The sequence below is a fragment of the Ischnura elegans genome, chromosome X (assembly GCF_921293095.1).
Source record: "Ischnura elegans chromosome X, ioIscEleg1.1, whole genome shotgun sequence".
NCBI lineage: Eukaryota > Metazoa > Arthropoda > Insecta > Odonata > Coenagrionidae > Ischnura > Ischnura elegans.
Window position 1 is genome coordinate 35,577,762 of NC_060259.1, and position 22,705 is coordinate 35,600,466.

The 22,705-nt window shown below is 34.5% G+C and overlaps 1 protein-coding gene across 1 annotated transcript in view; it reads left to right on the forward strand.

The window, feature by feature from the left end:
* The window catches only part of LOC124170892 (Down syndrome cell adhesion molecule-like protein Dscam2), a 507,776-nt gene that overhangs the window by 439,171 nt on the left and 45,900 nt on the right, over positions 1–22,705 (forward strand). Inside the window, exons 12-25 of the mRNA XM_046549919.1 lie at positions 1,391–1,552; positions 4,282–4,617; positions 6,550–6,669; positions 7,122–7,304; positions 7,910–8,057; positions 8,813–8,964; positions 9,281–9,412; positions 11,876–12,015; positions 12,791–12,954; positions 13,054–13,235; positions 13,339–13,485; positions 15,451–15,606; positions 15,699–15,995; positions 18,096–18,237. Of these exons, the coding sequence (XP_046405875.1) occupies positions 1,391–1,552; positions 4,282–4,617; positions 6,550–6,669; positions 7,122–7,304; positions 7,910–8,057; positions 8,813–8,964; positions 9,281–9,412; positions 11,876–12,015; positions 12,791–12,954; positions 13,054–13,235; positions 13,339–13,485; positions 15,451–15,606; positions 15,699–15,995; positions 18,096–18,237 (2,461 nt within the window). The remainder of the gene's footprint in view (positions 1–1,390; positions 1,553–4,281; positions 4,618–6,549; positions 6,670–7,121; positions 7,305–7,909; positions 8,058–8,812; positions 8,965–9,280; positions 9,413–11,875; positions 12,016–12,790; positions 12,955–13,053; positions 13,236–13,338; positions 13,486–15,450; positions 15,607–15,698; positions 15,996–18,095; positions 18,238–22,705) is intronic.

The following is a 22,705-nucleotide window of genomic DNA, read 5'->3' on the forward strand; positions in this document are numbered from 1 at the left end:
TGCTAACCTTTTTAAACTCTTATGCCGTAATTCTGCACGCAAAACAAAAGGAATTACGACAAGAATTATGATAATATTCAATTTTATTAACGTATATATTATATTAGTTATTTTATTATTAATATATTATTAAATTATATATTATAAAATAATATTATAAAATTATTATAATATAAAATATTATAAAAGTTATTTTTAAACATTGCAATGCTCGAGGAGGAAAACAGAATTGAAAGGAGATACAAACGAACTGCGCGTCGAGGGGCGAGCCCCGTTACTTCGCGCGTCACCCACTGTTTCCGGTGGGAATGCTCTGTCTCAATTCTCCTCAAGGAGACATCGCAACTCTTAAGCGTTCAAGGGAGCGGATGGAGTAGCTCTTTTCACCGGACACCAGTGACCATCGGTGGTCGGACGCACAAGGACAGGAAGAGATAAATTGACAATGTCATGTGGAAGTGTTTCAACACAGCGCACACAAAAAATTGAAAACAATTAGCAAGAATGACTGCTATGGAGTCGAAAATATCATGTAAATTTTATTCCATGGCATTACTGTCAACTCCTTCGCATATGAAAGCATTTTTACCGCATTATCCTACTAAAGAGAAGGCATCGGTGGGCTATTAAAATGACGTAAGTACTGTGCTTGACTGAAAGCGTAAAATACCATACCATACCATGATGTACAGACTTCCCGTAAATTTTCATCAGGGGCATTCCCCGGAGTGTCACCCTCGAAGTTCAAACCGTGGTTCGTTTTGAATAAATATGATCTCCGACATGTATCGTTTCACGGAATTTCGTAAAAAGACTTCGATTCCATAAAAGCGATAATAGCGTGGGCTTAACGACGATCTTCCATTGTGTTTGAATTATATATTGGTATGATTGTATTTCTCAATGAGAAATAAACTCACAAAAGTTTTTTACTCGGTCAAGGGTTTCTTAGAGTCCCATCAAAATTTCGCGCGGAGAAGCGCCGCCGACGTACGCATTTTCGTGACGCCAAATGCATTTCGCGCCATCGCGGTTTACGAAAATTCGGCACCTCTATTGATCGCATTGATCTTGGATGATTTAATCTCTCCTTTGCATCTGATTCAAACTCTATTAAATAATAAGTCTTCTGAAAAATCGATATTTTTTAGGTTTGAGATCTATGATAAAATCTGATTCTGATATCATAATATATTTCATCCTCCCATTTCAGTTCCAAGCTGTTATTTTCATATTTTACGCACTTTTATTAAGATTTTCTCTCCGTACGATTTATGATTATAGTTTTCAATAATTTCTGACTTCCTTATCATGAAATTGTCATTTTTAAATTGTTAATTATGGTTGTTTTGTTTTATTAATTGAACTCTTACCTGTATTTATTTTGCAGATGGTCAACTCCTACCAATAAACAGAAGACAGGAAGTGGCATCTAATGGCACTATGATCATCCGTAGAGTCGACAGCAACTCCGATCAGGGAACTTACGCCTGTGTGGCTCGTAACAAACAAGGTCACTCTGATCGGAAAACGGTTGACATCGACGTCAAAGGTAATCTTTTTACTTGCTTCTTGAAGGAAATTTTAATGGGAAGAAGAAAATCTCTCGCTGAATATTTCAAAAGGAATCAAAATGAGAGGAATGAGAGTAAGGGCATTTCTAACAACCAGTAATGAAGGCAGATTTAGTTTTTTTATGAAAACAATGTAACTCTTCTTCTTTGAAATTCAACATGCTGCTCTATTTTTCATTAAATTTCATCCATATTTTAAACACAACGAAACAATTTTTATCACTGATTTGAAAAGAAAGATATCGAGCACAATTTTACAAAATATAAAGCAGACTTGAATTTGGAACTGAAACAATTAGAGGTAGCTTCTAATACCCAAATTAGAATAAAAAGATGATGTTGTTATTGCTCTGTTAGAAGCATTTACGTTAAAGGCTGGGTTAAGGGAAGACTCATGGCCGATATATTTTGTAGGTTTGAAATTTCCTGATTTATTCGTGGGCTGAAAGACGTGACTGTTGGGCAGAGATTACAGTTTCGCAAGATTCTGATGTATTTTTAAACGTAATTCTGATCTTATATACAAAAAACGCTAATTAATGCGTGCGGAACGGAATAAGTGTATCAAGAGTAAAATAATTTATCGTCATGTCATCGTCATTAACGACGTAGAATAAAGGAATATCATCAAACAGTCGAAAAGAAATGGAATTTCCAGAATCTTAAATTAAATTGAAAATGTCAATATAATATTCTGAGGGGATTTTTCAATATTTAACATTTTAGGTACACGTATGGCGGTTTTCAATTGCTTAATAAACTTCAGGTTTCTTTGAGAAGCTTTACGTTAAGAAAATTATCAAGCCAATGACTAGCCAAAATCGGATCCGGTACTTTAAATTTTAGTTATGGACTATGAAAATATTTTTTCTTGCATAATTTTGCTTCATCTTATATGATAATTAAATATTTCTGCAACTACACTATACCAGGCTGCCCAGATATCGTGAGCCACTTTCTCTTTCAATGAGCCTTTGAGTAATTTTTCTCTTACTTAACTAATTTGGATCATTGAGATAAAGAGTTTTCTGTAGTTCATTACCCCGTTTACAAATACCTGTATAGGATGACTTCACTTCTGAATGAAATTTGAAAGATTCATCTATCCTTCTAGCCCTAGCCTGTGTAATTCCACTTAAGAAAAAAATTTCAAATGTCGCATTAACAACCTGGTTATTCAAATATTGTCTTGGTCTAACAATATGAGTGATCCAGTGTTTAAGCTGAGCATTCATAATTTCATTAGCTAAACGAGTGATTTTAACTGTTCTCTTCACCAAGGGTAAAGCTGAACAAGTACGTAAGTATGCAATTTTTTCTGTTTAGGTAAATAACCGGTTCAAAGAAGCAGAAGAAAAACTCAATGTACGAAATTAAGTTTACTTAATTGGAATTTTATTTAATTTTTTGAATTGTTGCAAATAATTTGAATATGTGGCACAAATTTACATGTAGTTGCACTTAGAATCATTTTTCCAGTCGAAGTTTAATCCCATGCTGAGCTGGCAAGCTAATTTCTGAGCAGACTACTTCATGCTGTTAACAACATGTGCTAACATTATTAACATTAGCAATATATATAAGCTGAATAAGTTGAAATTATTTTTCAATGGATATTATAATGTTTTGTAATGCTATCAAAGTATTCTATTTTTAATTTATTTGTGGAAGAATGGGTTATAAAAATTAATTTTATAAATCCAATTCATAACTAATCCAATTAGAGTAATTATTTTCACGATAAATCCAATGAGCTTATACATGTTCATAGGGCAAAAAATTCCATAAATTCTTAGTATTTTTATGAATCGTCCATTGAATTTGCTAAAATGTATATTTTAAGATATTTTAGTGAACTTTTTTAACTCTGCTAAAACTTGCGGCCCAAAATTCATTTTTCGTGAATAATGATTGAAAGAGAAGTAATGCTTAAAGTGAAGTGGCCTTATTCAATATAAAAATGATTATTATTTAGCGATCATTTTTAATATTTAAGTTGAAATATATACTGGTCAGAAATTATGTGACATTTAAATTAGCAACGTTAGTCATGTATGAGTTTTTATAATTACCTTATAATTACAGCATTTACTGATGTGTATTCCGGTCATTACATTTTATCTTTGTCATTTCAAGCTCTCTAAATGCTAACAAAACATCGCAGCGTATTTTCCCAATTGGTCATATTTTACCACAAGTGAAAGCAATATCATGATTTGAATAAATTTATTTGTTGTTTTGCGTGAAAATCTGTCAAAGTTTAAAAAATCGTGAATTGATTAATGCAGGCAAATGTAATTCGTTTTTACTAAGTAGCATCAGTTAATGGAGTAAATTCCTGGTTTAAATATAATACATTTCGAAGATAAAGTTTAAACTATTCTATTCATAAATTATCTAGTTGTAAATACAATATGAAAATAAAGCATATAATTTTCCGATCCCAATTTTTTCATGCACCATTAACGCTTTTAAACTTTAATTTGTATTATACTTGTCATACAGGAAAAACTATGCTTACCTTTTTGTTGCGTATTGAGCAAACTACTTTTTTGTATTTCAAAATCCCGGAATAGGCGCCTTTTTTTGTACAGCCACGCAAATAATTTTTTTTCTGAAAAATTAAATAAAAATTGTGCTCATCATTAGAAATGTTTACTCTCCCTTGATTGCGCCAACTACAGCGGCATGTATTTTGCTCTTTCAGTCCCTCCTAAAATTGAGCCTTTCAGCTTCCCAGAAAACATACAGGCTGGCTCACGAGTCCACGTAACCTGTGTTGTAAGCGAAGGGGATTCTCCCCTTCGCATTGAGTGGACCAAGGATGGGCTGCCGGTGAGGGCTGGGTCCGTGGGCGAAATGGGTGGGATGGGACACGCAGCCTCCCAGGATCCGGCTGTTTTGATGAGCACCTACCAGATTGGGGAGTTTGATCTGGCCTTGCGCATTGTGAGTGTCTCACCTGCTCACAATGGCAACTACTCGTGCGTGGCGGAGAACGAAGCTGCTTCCACGGTCCGATCTGCCCCCTTGCTCGTCCATGGTAAATGCTTTCAAAAGTTTCCCCATAGGTTCATCGTCTTCTCTTCAAGCTGCGACTGGCTGGCCTGACACTTCCTGTTCTTCTAGGAGCATTTGTGATACATGAAACATATCAATAATTACTGGCCAATTTACCTCACTATTTTTTCAGCATTCAATATCTACAAGGTGGTATTATTTTTTCATTAATTGCAGTTTTTCATTCCATGAAAGTTTTTTTTCACGTATTCAAAAATATATGTTTGAATAGCTGGCCAATTTGTCTACGCCTCACTATTTTTTGTGGCCTTTTATTATCTACTAGGTGGTAATATATTTGATTTCTTACGGTTTCTATTGCCACCAAAGGTTCTTCCACGCATTCAAAAATTTATTTTTGCGCTTAGAACAAAACGAGAAGTTTTCCAGTGAGTTTTCTTCTCGCTGAGTGCCAGATAAATTATCATGTTTCATGTACCACTCCGTTTGTTTTCTCTCTAGCCTCTTGTTGTGGTCTTTTTCTCCTTTATTGTACTCTCTTCGTTATAAGTTGTTTTGTTTTTCTCTGGATATGAATCTTACCATTTTATTATTTATTGGTTCTTCCAGTTCCACCTAGGATAGCTCCTTTTTCTTTTAACAAGGACCTGTCTGAGGGAGTTCGTGCTCAAGTGACTTGTGTTATTGAAAAAGGAGATCCTCCATTTGCCATATCATGGTTGAAAGACTCTGAGCCCATCCCTTCTTCATGGGGTTTAAAGATCATAGGCATAGATGCTCATTCTAGTACAATTGTTCTTGAAAGAGTCACCTCTAGCCATACAGGAAATTTTACCTGCCTAGCGAAGAATTCGGTAGCAGAAGTTTCGCATACTGCGGAATTAGTGGTTAGCGGTAAAGTAGGACTTTCCAAAATCTTGCATGTGCATGGCATATTTGACAGCATGTGCCTGAAAAACGCCTACAAGCACTTCACTTTTCTTTGTCACAGCTTTCTTTCCAGAATTAATAAGTATAATTCACGAGTATTGTAACAGCATCACGTGTAGCATTGAGCAAAGCATCATGTATGAATGTGCAGCGGAAGAATTTATTACCAGACATCCATTCGCACAATGCCCTCACTGTATAGGATTTGAAGAATGCTCTGTAAGGTAATGAACACTGTGAGCAAGTCCATGTACATCACTTGTGTGCCTCTGATTACCAATTTGTCTAAACTAGCACTGTGAGTTTTTGGATAATATTGGTGACCACCTTATCAGGCTTGCTGACTTGTTGCAAACACACATGCAAGCAAAATGAGCACCATCCTTCACCTGCCTCATAGCCTTGCACCAAAGCAAATCACTTACATTGATGCCTTCGAAGTATCAAGTAACTTGGCCTACTAGAATTCACCTACCATATCACCATCCTTGCATGTGCGTTACAGTCAATAGGAAGCAGACGCTGAACATAGATGTTTGCTTCTGGTTGGGCAGCTGCTTAATTGCACCGTTGTAAGGAAATAACATGCATAAATTCCCTTAATAAAAGGAAATAACTGAAAGCACAACCCTATACGAATATTCATAGTGTCATGAACCACCACACCAAGCTCACTTGATTGGCCAAGAGTCACCAGTAATGCTATGCGATCACTCAATGTCGTGAAATTTGTTTTTTTATCGTGCAATGAAAACTTTCTCTTGGAAACACTTGACGTAATACTTCACAAATTACTATCTACTTGAAACGTTTCAATAATTTCTTACAATTTTTCAAATTTCAATCCACAAAGTAAATAATAATATTTAAATATATTTTTCTCATAATGATGACAGTTTTCAAAGCAAAGAGAAAGTTTCTTGTTACGTAGTTTGAGCTATCACGCACGCCATGTGCTTTCTTGAAATTATATCAATTCCATATTGTTAATGTGCTTTTTTTCTTTGCTTTTTCCTCACAATAGTGCCACCCCGGTGGATAGTTGAACCCCAAGATGAAGCAGCTGCCGAAGGTATCCCATTTGCTCTTCATTGCCAAGCTGATGGGTTTCCACATCCAACCATAACCTGGAGGAAAGCTGTTGGTAAGTCTGTCTTTTAAATGCACGGTCGTCTCCTTATTTCTTAGTTGAAGCCTTTATTTTACAACAGTCAGAGTTAATACTGCCATGCAATATGAGCTACGCATCGTACTTTTAGTAAATCGAATGGTGCAGGGCTTTTGTAAGATACACCGATTTTGTTTTCTTTTTCTTGATCTCAATGTTTCATTGTTGATTAACGTCTCGGAGTATACACGTAAGAATGATATGCAAGTTATTTACCAACGTTTTAATAATTTTTTTATATTTTCTTCCGGACTTTTTTGCAACGAGTTGTTTACTTATTGTAATCAATCGATTAATTACAATCAGTAAACAAATATTTGAAAAAAATCCCTGAAAAGAAATTCCGAGACATTAATCAACATTAGATACACCGGCAGTTCCGATTAAAATATTTGAAAAAAAGTAAGCACGGCAACCTTTCATTCCAGGCCAGAGGCCGGGAAACTACCGGGACTTGGTCTCCCAAGAGTCCAGTGGGATAAGAATCATCCAATCGAATGGAACTCTCCTTCTTCCTCACCTAAATGAAGACCATGAGGGTTATTACCTTTGCGAGGCTGTCAACGGAATCGGTGCTGGTTTGAGTAAAGTTATCTTCCTCACGGTTAATGGTAAGATATCCTTCTTTCGATGCTTACTTTTGTTGTTGACTTCTACGATGTTTACTTCGTATTACTGGTTCATAATTGAAATAAAAAGCAGAGAGCAAAGTGCAACGAAGTATCTCTGCTCGAATTAGCTATGTAACGTTTTCCATTCTTATTTATTTCCATACTTAATATTTGTTAATTACAACTGTGTACTCTTACTGTACACACCTTCAGTTATCAATCCATTTTCATCGTGCATAAGTCCATTTCAAATTTAGATGCACTGTTGATTGATATCCACTTCAGGTTAACGGTTCATTTTTTCGTTTTCATTCTAGTGACTGTATGCTTGATAGCTTGTGATAGAATTGCACTTATGAAATTGATAGAACTAATGACCGATAGGTATAGTATGAACATCACTGAAATCCATTGAACTTTTGTCACATTTTTTCATAAGGCATATTCATATAAATTCGTAAAAATTCATTGTAACTTATGTGTCAACTTTTTATGCTCGATTGTGGAATAATAGAGGCACATTGGTAGTTATTTATGCAATTAGTGATCGCAATTTTCCTTTGGGCAATATGTAACTTTCAACGAGTAAAATTTTTCTATTTCAGCTCCTCCACATTTCACTATAAAGCATAGTAATCAAACTACTCGACTGGGTACTGGTACAAGCATACGGTGTGAAGTGAATGGAGATAAGCCAATGAAAATAATTTGGCGGAAAGCAGGAAGTTCATTAGATCCAGCTACCGATTACAGGTAATGAGTTTTGGATTTACGCCATATCATTGGAAAAATATCAACATCAATCAAAAATTGAAGTGTTAGCCTATTCAAATGAAATATGTTTAATGCGGTATTAAAAATATGGAATAATTGTGTTTTGCCCTACTCCTTGATACTTAAATGCCGTAGAGTATTGAACTGGATGAATATTTTGTTCACCCATTCTCATTGTATTTTCAAGAAACCGAATTAATTTATCTTTAAAAATAAAATTCAGAGCATCATAGATATTTCGAATTTTAATGCTTTTGCCTAATATTAAAAACATTTCCTAATTTATTTCTAAGAATAGAAAGAAACTAATCCTAAAAATCGACGGCAGTATTGCCCGTAAATTTTGCATGCGGCATACCATTTTAACGATTATCAATTTTTCTTTATCATTTTAGTTCCTAAGCATCGTCCTTACTACATATTATTATCAATAGTTTTGTTGCCTATTTTTTAATGCTTTGAATTATAATGAAGAAATCATTCCGGGCGTAACAAAATTTTCTGTTTTATGTTTTCACGCCAACACATTTTGATATGCTGATAATATCTTATGTATTCTGCATCCGTGTTTTATAACCATGTATTTTTGTATTGACAAAGGTTTCTGATGATTTCGATTAAAAATTCATCCAAATACCCTTAAACGAGGCTAACAATATCATAGAAAGTGTTATATTTGGTGAGTTAAATAAGCGTCTGCATAAAATTCCTTGAACTACGTGGTCATTTTCTAGGTACACGGTCAAGGAGATAAATGTCACCGATGGAGTTGTGGTTTCAGAGCTCGGGATTTCTACCGCCACGCGTGAAGACAGTGGAAGGTATTACTGTATCGCTACGAATGCATTTGGCCGGGATGAAACTAGCATTCACCTCTACATTCAAGGTATAGTGCGGTATAGTAAAGTTTATGAAGAAATTCTAATATCAGAGCTCTAAGCCTACTCCGTATCAATTGACATAACTTGAAGTAAAATAAATTATTTATGTTATGTCCTCTTCGTATTAATTTGATTTATGGCTAGCTAATCATGTGTGTATACTTGCATGCCTTTTAAGAAGCCTTGTATATATAACTAAACCCGACCTGATTCAAATTTTTGTGTTTTTGTCCCCCTATTTTATAGTTATAATAATATTGTTAATAATCACCATAGACATATAACACATTCATTTACTGAGTATTACTTCCTCATGTGCAGAACCTCCAGACTTCCCAAGAAACTTGCGAGTCATTGAGCGAGGGAGTCGATCTGTCAAACTTGAATGGGTTCTCAGTCAAGATGGTAACAGCCCAATTACCCAATACACAGTGGAGTACAAAACAGCTTCAGGTAACATTTCTATTTATTTTTTAATTAAAATAATTTAATCGTGTAGTGTTTTTGTGCGGCAAGTATATCTTGTCCTTTGTAAAGAACTCTGAATAAAGGACGTCATTATGAGCGTCATCTATAGAGATAAAACCTGTCAGAACGACACTTAGAACACTGAGATCGACAATGCAGTCATCGGTGGCAAATTTTGGTGCCAATAACGCATGATGTTACCTGAGAGATCATCGGTCAAGAAATTTATCGGGAAAAGTCGATATCTTTAAGAAAAGTCGCAGTGATTATCGGCTTCAATCATGAGCTAAATACGAATTTTCGCAAAAAGCGAGTTTATTTTCTGCACCCTAAATAGTTCTGTAGTGAGGCAAATTGTACTGCGGTGACCAGATGGCAAATCTTCCGGTTTTGGCAGGATTTGATAAGGAAACCATACCCTTTTATTTTCTAGACGAGTAGGGTAGAGTAGTTTAGAGACTCTTGTAATCCTTTTTCGATCCTTATTTCAAGGGCCCACGAGGAGGACCCAGCCCAGTATGGAACAGATTAGTGGAATTTTGGATAATTTGGTGAAATTATTTCGTGGCCCAATTCCATAAAACAAATGTTAAATTAAGTTTGATTATAATTTTTAGTTTGATTTGATTCTAAACATCAAGGAAATCAGTCGATAATGAACAAATTGGTTAAAGCTCTTCTTTGCGTCTAACTTCAAGCATCCAGTCTCCAGAGCGATTTTAAAGAATAATTGAAGGAGAGACTAGTGGTGCAAGGGAGTAGAATTCTACTGCTAAGAATCAAGGGAGGGACTAGTTTGGGTGCAAAGGGAGGGTGGCCACGCATTCACAAAAGAAAGTGTTTGAGCCATAAAGATGAAAAAGCCTTGGGAGAGCAGGTCAGAAGACGTCCCCGTATATTCTTATATGTTTTTTCAATAGTAAATGGTACATTTAAGTTTCCAGCAGGTGAAGGGTGAATTTTAAGAGAATATATTCTAGTACGTATGAAACTGCCATAAGTAATGGGGATATTAGATTTAACTTCGACCAAGTTTTGTCTCTCACATCGACACAATTTCCAATTAGTAGCAAAATTTCAGATTTTTTGCATTGGATTGAGTCAAGGATAAACATATGATTCATGAATTTTCTTCACTTTGTCTATCAAGGGTGTTTTTTCGATCTTTGGCCAGTAGCAGCACCTCCTAGCACCCCAGGCACACGGACTTACATTACGCTACAGACGCTTCACCAGTGCAGAAGCAACTGGAAAAAATCTTATGGCAGCGTAGCATGAGGAGGGAATTATCTACCATTTGTGTGTCATTTTGCTGCACACGTCATTCAAGAGTAGGAACAAAATCACTACGAATATTGCTGCAGTTGTAACATTATTCTCTCTTCAATTATATCCTGTAACATGAACTCCAGGTGAATCAGGTATGCATTGCGGGTTATATAATCATACGGGTTATATTAGTTCACACTTTCGTATGCCTATCTTTTCCAGAATTCATGTAGTACCGACCGTATACCTGATTTATGATGACCTTGTCCTCTACGGTACTTCCTTGGACTACATAAGGTTTTAAGACATTTAGGGAGCGTAGACAGTTGTGTTCGCAATTTTGTTCAAACAGGAATTTATCGCGAGGACACAGAAGAGCTCTAATCAGTTGTTTTAATGTTTGCTTACCTATTTTTTCAATCAAAACAGTATGTATAGTTGAAAAATTCGATAGTAAACATTATTTCCCGATTTGAGATTTCTTTTCCTTAACCTGAAATATGGATAAGGTCTAACTTCTGCAAATCTTTAGTATGCCCTGTGAAGGGAGTGGGAGGCCACGAAACCCCACCATTCCTGAGTTTGGGCTATCCTCAGGAGACTGCTAAAGTCAAGAACACAATGACTGCACTAAAAAACAGAATTTACAGTCATTGTCTGTTTGGAACTGAAAAAGCTTTGCAGATGCTTAGTGGTTGTTGGCATTCATAACCCAGTGGCAAGGCTGGCATAACTTGTTTTTTCGCTTTTGGGATATGTTCAGGTATTTTAACTCTTGTTTCTATGCATGAATTCTGCCTGCTTTTCCAATTCAGGCTAAATTCTGAAATTTGGAGCATTATTTTACTAAGTCCTAATCCTCTTTCTTCGCCAAGCCAAATTTCATTATAGGAGTGGTAACTGAGTTGCCTTTCTGCTGTAATGATTAAGATTAAAAGCTGTAGGAATGTAATGAAAGAGGATGAGTCAGTCAATTCTTTATGGGAATACAACATAAATGCTTATAAAAGGAATTGAACTATATTTGTTATATATACTGAATCGCATAAACCTTATTTACAAAAACAATTCCGAGAATTCATTTAGCTATGCCATTATCCCATAATTTGGAATTGTACAAATAAAAAGTTTTTATGTACAAAAGTTTATGCTAATTTTGTGGAATTTTATTTATCTTAGATGTATGGCACGGGCATACATCCCACCAGACTGTTCCAGGGAATCACGCCGTGGCACACATTGGAGGCCTTAGGCCTGCCACTGTTTACCACTTTCGTCTATTTGCTGAGAACGACCTAGGGAGAAGTCAGGCTAGTGATGTAAGTTTGTCTTACTTTTCTTTTTCCACCTCTTACTTTTTATCTTAATGCAATCCTTATCATTCTGCATACATTTAATGATTTTCTCTATATTTGCTCTCTTTTGATTTCCCAAAAGATATATTGGCTATTATTTGCTCCACCTCCGGTAAAGCGACAATTCGCTATACTGAGTGTTTATTTGAGCACCGTGGGGTCTCGTTTTATCATTGCACTGTATGTCACTCACCTCCAACAGACAAAAATATCAGTTTCAATTATCAATGTATTTAAGCAATTACCCTTTCCTTCTAGGGTAAATAGTGGCAATTTCCTTCCAAACAAAAATTAGTGTATTCAATAATAATTCATTTTTTATTGATTATTTTTAGGATACATATTGAACCTAAGTAAGTCAGTTACACATTTTTTGCTAAGATCATCAGACTTGCGACTTTTTAAGTTTTAAATGATCCCCATGACCTTTATTCTATGAAATCTCAAGTATGTATCAAAGATAGGTATTTTTTATTCAGGATGATTTCCTCTGTGTTGCTTATGTATGGTTGATTTATCTTCTCTAATACCTGCACTGTGACCTTCTGGTAATATTGTTTGTATTTTAAAACGAGGGGTTCACTTTAAATTTTTCCATGCATATTTATATTTAATACCACTGAAATTCTAAAATTGAACTGGCAATCGATTTAATATTATTTTGACCGTTTTATTTTAAAAACAGAGCCTTTAAGTGTATTCAATTTCAATAACGCATTCTATTATTTCACCTCTCTAGATTTTAGATGTGACAACTGATGGAGAAAAGCCAGGTGGTTCACCCAAAAATGTTAGAGTAGATGCTTTGAGTTCGACAGAACTTCATGTCATTTGGGACCCACCTGAGAGAGAACTGTGGAATGGTGACAGTCTCTCTTATAGTGTTGGATACAGGGAAGAGAGGTATTGTAGAAATTGCATCAAATAATTTTTTCTCAGCATATTAAATACATTGAAAATATTCATTTATCATAAAATCAAATCAAGTCTTCTTCCTTCAAGGTTGCTGTCTGAAAATTACCAGTATGAAACAGTTGCCCTCCGTCAATTACAAGGAGGTGGTGGTGAGTGCATTATCTCAGGATTAAAAAAGTTCACAAGGTACAGTGTTATTGTGATTGCCATCAATAACTTAGGTTCTGGTCCAGCATCTGAAGCAGTCAATGCATACACATTGGAGGATGGTGAGCATAAAGTGTTGTTTCATATTAAATACATTTTAAATGTGTTTTAAAGTGATTATATTTTTTTAAATTGCTAATCTTACTTTGACTTCATCTTATGCAGTTCCTAGTACTTCACCTCAAGATGTGCGTTGTACAGCATTTACCTCTCAAAGCCTTCAAGTCAGTTGGGATCCTCCTCCAGAAAACCACATTCATGGCCTCCTTAAAGGATACAAAGTTATATGGGAAGGTTCTGAGGTTATTGAAGGTATGATGAAGCCATGCAAGATTTAAGTGAATTTGTATTTACATCAATTATCTGCTACTATATTGAATCAGCATTTTGGATGGCCGCTTTAATCTCTGAATTTATCCTCAATTTTTTTATTTGTGCATGCCAGATACCCTATAATGAAGCCTTCCATAAAGTAGTCTTGATATTTAGATGATCTAGGGTGTATCTGTCAAAATGAGTTCATTTGTCAATGTCAGTTTTACTGCCATTATAACTTGCTTCTTTGCATCAAAGGTTCATTTTCCAAGCTCTGTGGAATTAGTATAAATTCTGCAAACATGCCCTTATGTTTAAGGCTTAGGTGCTACATCATGGCTAAGAAACATCACATCAAATGTTAGTGCATGTATCTTTTCATACAAAGATTAGAGTCTAAGAACTGCTGACAAAAATGCTAATCATTGAATTCAATCATTTTATTTGCTCACTGTATTTAGTAAGTTTCATGTGAAATATCTCGTAGGAAACATATTCAATGGATTAAATTCAAGTTACTGTTTCTCAAAATTATGTATTCCAGTGATACCAAAATTTGAAAATGGCTTCATTTAAGTTTTCCATTTCTTTGCTTCAAAATTAGTCATGTCCAGATGACTAGTTGTTTGTTTGGTATTCATATTCCAGTCAGAATACCAACAATATGTTGTGAATTTTCCATGATTTGTAATCTTCATTCAGAAATATTTTCCTGGTAGTTCCTGGAGTGGACAGGCACAATCACTGAGCTCAAAGGTGTGTGTCTGATATTGAACAAATTGGCTTCTTGAAACTGGCTCTCTTTGAATGCATTTCTGTATGACTAAACTGCTTCAGTGTACTTGGTTGGTCATATTCTATTCATATATTATATTTGCTCTTCCATCCCTCTTCTTCAACTCTCTGTAATGTTCTCTTTTTAGGAGTCCCTTCCGATACATGCATTCTGTCATGACTCTCTTAGGCAGATAGTATTTCATGTCTCTTTATTCATTGTTACCCGCAACAACTGTGCCAAATTTCTGGCCATTGTTTTAAGAAAAGTGATACTTTTTTATCAACCCTCAATGGAGAAATACATATTTTTCATAAATTGAGAGCCAGTCATTTTAAATCTGGCCTGATTTGTCATAAAACTGCAATACATATTAACTTACCCCAACTTTCATTTAAGGATGCATAGCAGATACTGCCTCAATTTCTTCTCTTGTTGTATATTGGTGGTTTTAAATTCTTACATCTCATAATGTTTGAGCTGTTCTTCAAAGATGCAACATTTTTTTTGTGGGACGTATTGTTCATTGATACTTATTCTGATGAAATTGAGCTATTTCTTGTTGCAAATATCAGTCATCCATTATATTTCAATTTGAAAAATCGTACTTTCCTCTATGTTCTTCAATGCCTCTGATTTCAATAAAACGCTCATTTACTTTTAGTTACATTTCTTAAATATCAAACTCTAGAGTTTTGCGCTATACTATGAAACCCATACTTCAATGAAGAACATTCCTCTAAGTTGATACTTGATATCAGATTTATTGTTGCATTTTCAAAATGCATTGAATATTTATAAAACATGTGAAGTCCCTGAAAACATGAAGAAACCCTGTTTATTTCATGGAAAAATGCATATGCAGATTTACAGATGCTACATTACTCAATGGAATTTGTCTGAAAGTAGAATGATTAGGCAGCATTTATAAAATGGAAGGTTTGATGCAGTGAATCGAATTTCAGTTCTACTTTTGCAGCGTTTGCATGTTTTGTTTTTTTTAATTTTCCAACGTGTATGTGCCTTACCAAGTCCAAGCATGCTTATTTGAAATTTAGAGCCATTTACTTACTTAGCCATTTAGCCATCAATAAGTGTTGTCATTTCTCCATTTGATTGAAATCAAGTTAAAATTATCTACTAATTATTTGTATCTGACAGAAAAATGAGAAATGTATCTTTTGCAGCATCTTTTAAACCAGAAACAAAAATTACCACAGCTACATCTGTGATTGTGCACGGCTTGGAGAAGTTTAGTAACTATAGTATCCAAGTCTTGGCTTACACAAGAGTAGGTGATGGGGCAGCAAGCCCTCCATTATTTTGTACCACTGCAGAAGATGGTAAGATCTTTTTTTCCTTCTTAAGCAATCAAATGAACCTTGTACTGTGCGATACAGAACATTAACTCATCATGATTTATTTTTTCTTCCAGTTCCTGATGCTCCAGCAGCCATTAAATCTGTTGTTAGCTCAGCTACATCAGTGATAGTTAGCTGGCTCCCTCCTAAAAAAGCCAATGGCATAATTACAACGTATAATCTTCATGTGCGATCAATAGGGGGGGCAGCTGAGATAAAGGTATACAAAAGAAGCCTGCCCCCTCAGCATACAAGTTATGAAGCTGAAGGATTGCATAAGCATGGGCAATATGAATTCAGTGTTGCAGCCATGACTAAAGTTGGAGAAGGACCAAGGACAGATACCATTACTATATCTCCATCATCAGAAGGTAAAGAATTTCCCATCCCATTGAATAGATTAGCATTTATATTTTCTGCTTGATATATTATGTGCAACCACTGTCCTATCTATCCCTCAAAATTTTAAAAAAGAATTTTTGAATAAATATGGTATGTCATAAAATTCCTCAAATTTTATTTCAAAACTAAGAAATAATTTTTTTTTCAAATATCTGACCCCATTCTCCAATCATAACTTTTCTGTTTTTTTTTGCTTTTATTATACCTTTGTTATTTTATTGCCAATTTAGGAGCAACAAATTTCAGAGCTTATTAATTTTATTAATGATAAGACTCTATGAATGCGGCAATTCATGAATATATTTTAGTGAAATATCTTCTTTTATAAATTAAAATACATATTATCATCTAAGTTCACCATTTTCCTATCAGGTTCTGAACATTTTGCATTAAACTGAGTGTATCCAATTGTTAGCTATGGATTTAATTCACTCCAAAAAGATGATGCATGTTATATATGGGTAACTTTTATTTTATTCTCTCTCAGTAACTTACTATTGATCATTTTCCTGTACTGCAAGTGTTCCAAGAGTCTTTGGGTTGATGCCCATTTTTTGATCCAAGAAATTTTCTTTTTGGTACTGCTAATAGGAGATATTTAGTTTAGTTCTTTTGTATAGATATACCTCTCTTCTTATTATGTTGCCTTTAAGTATACCTCGAATTTGGATATTCTGCAGGGTGTATGTCTTCATGCTAATAATAAGGTTGTGGTTTGGAAATTCTGCTAAGGATGGAAAATTTCTATAAATGACTCACACTAGTCTTAAATTAGAATTTGACTATAGCGATAATTATGTATTTGAAAAATGCACATGTGTATACATAGATTTTCATTTGTGTATATAGACAACTTGTAACTTGGGATCCATTATCTTCCCTTAATACATACTTGTAACGAGTAGAATACTCATAAAAGTTCATGTGAGCTTAGTGAAGAACACCTTTTATGCATTCATAATTTTGTATGCCGAAAATGGATTTTCGTTGGCAACCCTGTTGAATTTTGTCATCTGACAGAATGCACTAAAACCTTTAATGCAGGGGTATCTAAGGAGCAAAATTTTTTTTCAATTCTTTCAGTGTTAAGAATGGATGTATTTCGTTCCTAATTTAATTGGCTCTTCTGCTGATTTATATATTTGATCTCTTCATTACTATAAAATATGAAAAACTTAAAATTTAATCTCTAACTAAGCTTTAATAATTGCTTCATCATTGGTCCTCAGCATAAAATATTACATTCAATTCCAGAAAAAATATAATTTCCTTTGTACTAATCAAATATCTAGTAGTATTATTTGAAAATATTCAATTAATCAATCTCTACGGTCAACGCTAACAGACCAGTACTCATGTGAGTTTATGTTAGAAGTTCTTTTGAAGGTATATTTAGATTTAAGAACCATTACTAGGAATAGCTTATGGTTGTGCTTTAGAGTCTGTTTCTTTGTAGACAATATGACTATCATAATGCACTATACTGTCAATATTTTTGGAAAGCTCATTGAAAGCAAGCAGTTATTGAAAAAAATCCACTTCCAAATAATCTGTTCAATACATCTATTGTTAAATATAGACAATAGCATAGAAGACAAATTTTACGTAAAAATCTATTGCTACAGCTTATGTGGATCAATTTAACTTTGAGTTGGCATTAGCTTGATATGCAATATGTATTTCAGGGGTGCAGATAGGAATTAAGGCTAGGGGGTTTTAGGTACATCTTATACTTGGGGGGTTTGGAGGGTATGGAATACCCACCAGGGTAAGCGGTAGATGCGGGTGCCCTCCCTCAGAAAATTTTTATCATAAAGATAAATGGTTCAAAATGGAGAGTTTTATGGCTGTGTGAATAGTTTGATGTTATGTTTTTGAGTCATGTGTCCCCCTTATACTAGTTACAAAATTTGTCACCTTAAATATTTTTGTAACAAAAATTCTCTGATCTTTGGGGTGGGGGGTTATCCCCCAAAACCTCCCCCTTGCTTTGTCACTGATGTTAATTAATTCATGTAATTTAGTGTATTGCTGATAGTTAAGTACTGTGAATGCATCTCTCTTTTCAGTGCGTGCTGCAATATATTCATTTGGGCAACTTATAATTGTACCATGGAAACAAGAAGCTCACCTTCCTTGCCAGCATGTTGGAAAACCTGAGTCATCAGTAGGTTGGAGGCAATGGGGACAACCAGTAAAAATGGCGTCCAGGTACACAGAACGCCTTTCAAGTCTTAAAGATCCAATCAAAAGTTGAGAGAAGCTATAAATAAAATGTTCATTCCAGCTTTACGAGTTTAGGCCAGATATTAGTCTTCATAGTGAAGTTGGTGTACTGTAGTGTATGACTTAATACCCACTGTATATTCAAAGTCACCAGTGCTCTACCAAAACTTGTGATGCATTGATGGCTCTTGGAGAAATACACCACTCTGAAGTAAATGCTTAATATATACATGTATAGGATTTAATTTTAACTAGTGGATCTGCATGAAGAACAACTCCCGTTTAATATTGGCACATCAGGGAACACTAAATTTTGCCAGCTTCTCCTCATGGACCAAGTGATTACCATTGATAATTCTGATAACTAACGTAAGAGTCTTTTTAACAAGCATTCTCTTCTGAGTAGCAAGATTCATTAAAAATCAGCTTTGTACCACGGTTTTCATGTTATGTGTAGATACAAATTATTTCTGTGATGAGTATGGAAACAATATCTAACCAAAAGATTTTACATTATATTCCACATTCACAATTTTCCTTACAGAAAGGAGAAGTCCTTCTGTGCAAAAAACAGAAATGTAAAACTCAGCTAAATGTGAAAATTTTTATTATAATTACAGTGCATGTATTGGGATTTCTCAGTGATTGAAGTGATATTTTACTGCTGGAGTAGGTACATAAGTTGGTGATAGCATGAGCATCTCTCTTGTGTTTAGTGTTGGAAGGATTTAGAAAATGCATCTCGACTCAGAACTTGGGGAACTGCAGTTCTGCAATGAAAAAATAACATTGAATGAGTCTCTGTGGTGGACCCTAGAAAGGATGATAAGAAAAAGGAAGATTTTTATCTCAAAATCCAAAGGAGATAATTTTATTTCCGGAAGCTGAACTGACCTGTGAATTTTAACCTTTTGTTTATTGCAAGAAGTTCAATAGCTGATTAAGAATCAGTGGAGAGGTTTAGGATATTTACGCCATGTGTGTCTATCTGTGCTGACAACATTTTCACAGTTTTGCTGGCATTGCAGCTGGCTTCTACAGGTCACTGAAGTGTATGACTAAGACCTCAGTGACCTGAAGAAGCCTGCAAAACTGTTTTCTACACAGATGGACTCATGTGGTGTAAATCCCATAAACCTCTCCGCCAAATCTTCACCACACTGCAAAAGCGTACACAAGGAAATGATTAATAATTTATAACAGGATATTTTACTGCTGGAGTAGGTACATATGTTGGTGATAACATAAGCATATCTCTTGTGTTAAGTGTTGGAAGGATTTAGAAAATGCATCTCTACGAAAGCATGGCAGCAAATGTGATTTCCCATCAGCTTGGAGTGAAGTTATTCAAAGGCATCGTTGTGGCACCTACTAGTGAGTTCCTTCAATGATGAGTGAGATGTTTTTATCTGGATTGTGCAAATGTAGTCCTGTGTTATAATGAATTCGTCAGAGGAAATGAGTTTGCAAACTTCCTCTCTTTCAAGAGTTTCACTTTTGTATGTGAAGTATCTCATTGCTGTGGCATACACTTAGTAGTGAAAATCCATTGAGTATTGATTTACTTGCCACATGAATTTTAAGACTAGTTAAAGCCCATATATATTATAAAAGCTGATTCTTGAAAGGTGGTTGTGTGGATCATCAAATATACTTCTGAAGAAAAATATATCCTGTGGCATAAATTGGTTTTATTTTTGAGATGAAGTTCAGAAATCTATGAAATACCAGAAATTGCTTTGTGAGTGTCAAAAACAGATTTAGTATTCCATCCACAAGAGACCATGGACCACTTTCAACTTCAAGAAAAATCAAATGTCAAAAATCAAACTTTAATAGAGAGGAAATCTGAGGAATAGCAACTGAGATATACTTCCATGTGCTAATCTTTTGGATTATGAGTATTATTATCACAATACACTTCTTGAATGTGTATCTTAGGACCAAAGTGATTTTAGTGACATCAAATAGTGAATATCAAGATTATTAAGTGAATATATTTAAATGAGAAGCCATTTAGTGAGTGTCTTAGGAAGTGAAAGACGTGTCTCTTTACATGGGCAAACCAATGTAATTGTGCTGAAGAGGATGTTCCATTGCTGTTTCAATTTTAGGCCATTTCAGCAGAAATCAGCCCATGGCATTGCTAATTTTTTACGAAGGCATGCTGGCATTAGTTTAATTTTAGTCCATTTTGAATATGAGACAAATTGAAATTAATATTTTATCACAAGTATTGATAGGTGAAGGAATGGGTGTGAAAGGCTAAAAGCAATTACTATCATGTGGGTTAACCTTTTTAAAATGTGAATCAATTTAGTGAAATACTGAGTTGGCAATAGTGTCCAACGTATTGTCATGAGAGATTCTGATGTGCAGAGTGCCAATTTTTTCTTACTGATGTGTGCCTCGTGTGGAGTTTTTTTCTTAATGTTAAAATACTTGCAGTGAAGTTGCCTGAAGGCAAAAACTTTTTTTCACCAGTGAATTGCCACAGGTTATAAGCTGTGTTGTGATTGTGAAATGGAGAATGATTTTGATAAGCCGCTAGGACTTAGGGCACCATTTTTTCAGCTTGTTACAGCAGGAACCTTTTGCATATTATTCATGCTTTTCATGAAGTAACATTTAACACCATTCTACAAATAAAATTGTTAAATGGTTTCTTCTGAAATTGTCATCATTTATTAAATCATGATCTTCTACTCAATGGGTGGAATATCATTATCTTCCCAAAAAAGGGTCAGGTTCAGGATATTCCAAGGGGAATGAAAAGTAAAAATCATTGATATATGATCCATTTGCCCATCCAATGATGTTGAGTGATAAGATGTGATGTGCTACGCTGGAGCATGTGTGAGATTTTATGTAACCTCAAATTAATGAGAATTAGAACCAAGTTTTGGGATTTTAGGCAAATATATTTCAACAGTGCTACTGAAATGCTTGCTACGTATATCAAAAGCTTTAAAGCAAGTGGAATGCTTAGTAATCATCGTCAGTCATCATATAATAGTGAACTGACAAACTGCAGCTGCTGTGTCTACTAATTACTGATTTCTGACTTACAGATATAAATCATGATAATTATTCATACTGGTCATAACTTTTCATGACCCTTCATGAAATTACAGTATGTAGGTACTGAATGAATGACAAGACAGGTGACTGATCCATTGAAAGAAGGCATCAAGAATGATACAGCAGTGCTGTGTTGTGTTGTGCTTGAATCAACAAACTTCTTACTTGTGATATCAATCAGTAATCAATTTTTCAGTGGCATATGTATGAGAGTTTTTGTGAAGTGATATTGTTGGTGAAGCTACTACCTCTTAATGCGTGTTACAATTGTGATTACATATGGTGTAGTTGAATATGGGCAAATATTTTTCATGCTGTAATGAAGTAGCTGTTATGACTTTGTTGTGATGATAGAAAAGAGTATGATGAGCCAAATGTTAGGTTTGTAGTCATTGCAATATTTCCAATGAGATAATCATGTGGACGAGAACCTAGGTTCATACCATTACTTCAAGTACCATGAGCTACGTGACAAGATTTCAGAGAAACTTTTCATTGAGCTGTGCAACAAAAAACTCTTGAGATAGAGAATTTATACATTAATTGCAAATTTTTGTCTCCCATTTCCTTTTATGGGTTAAAAATTCAGTTCAAATCAATATGAAAGTTAACTAGATTGTATAAGCACAGAAAAATTTTGTAGGGGAAATTTAAATCAGAACTGGCGTAATTTATTAGTAACAAATAATTTTTAAACTCAAATCTACTGAAAATATGTTTGATTACGACATCATCAATCAATTAAAATCATTTAATGTGATTTTGATCATAAAAATTCTGTTTTGGCTTACTGAAATATAATTATTTATTGATTGATTTGACAAGAATTGTGTGATAATTAGTTCGTAATTTTTTGGCCTTGATAGCCCCATTAATTATACCGAAATGATACGTCAAAAATTACATCTTAGGTGGAAACAATGACATCTACCTTTGTAAATCTTTTCCGAAATATTTGAAGAAAAATATCCACAACTTAATCTTTGAAAGGAGTGCCTTTTCTCCAGTGGTAGGTAAAAGAAAAGTTAATACCAAAATTAAACTTAAATTCACTCCATTTGGGGAAATGGATTGGTATCTTGTTCTCTTTAAATTTAAATTTTATTCCATTTGCTTTATCAGAATTTTTATCTATGAATACATAGTTCTTGAATATTTTCCTAATTTTTATGCTCACTTTTGATGCTAAATAATTATTATGGGGGATTATCCATTGTAGGTAGTGTAATCTATCTAGCCAATCATCAATAGGCCTAAAATTATCTGTACAATACATTGATTTGGTACTTCTTAAGGCAAAATTGCATCACTAAAATCATTAAAATCTTATTAAATGAAGACCAATGAGAAATTTTAAATTAACTCAATAGGT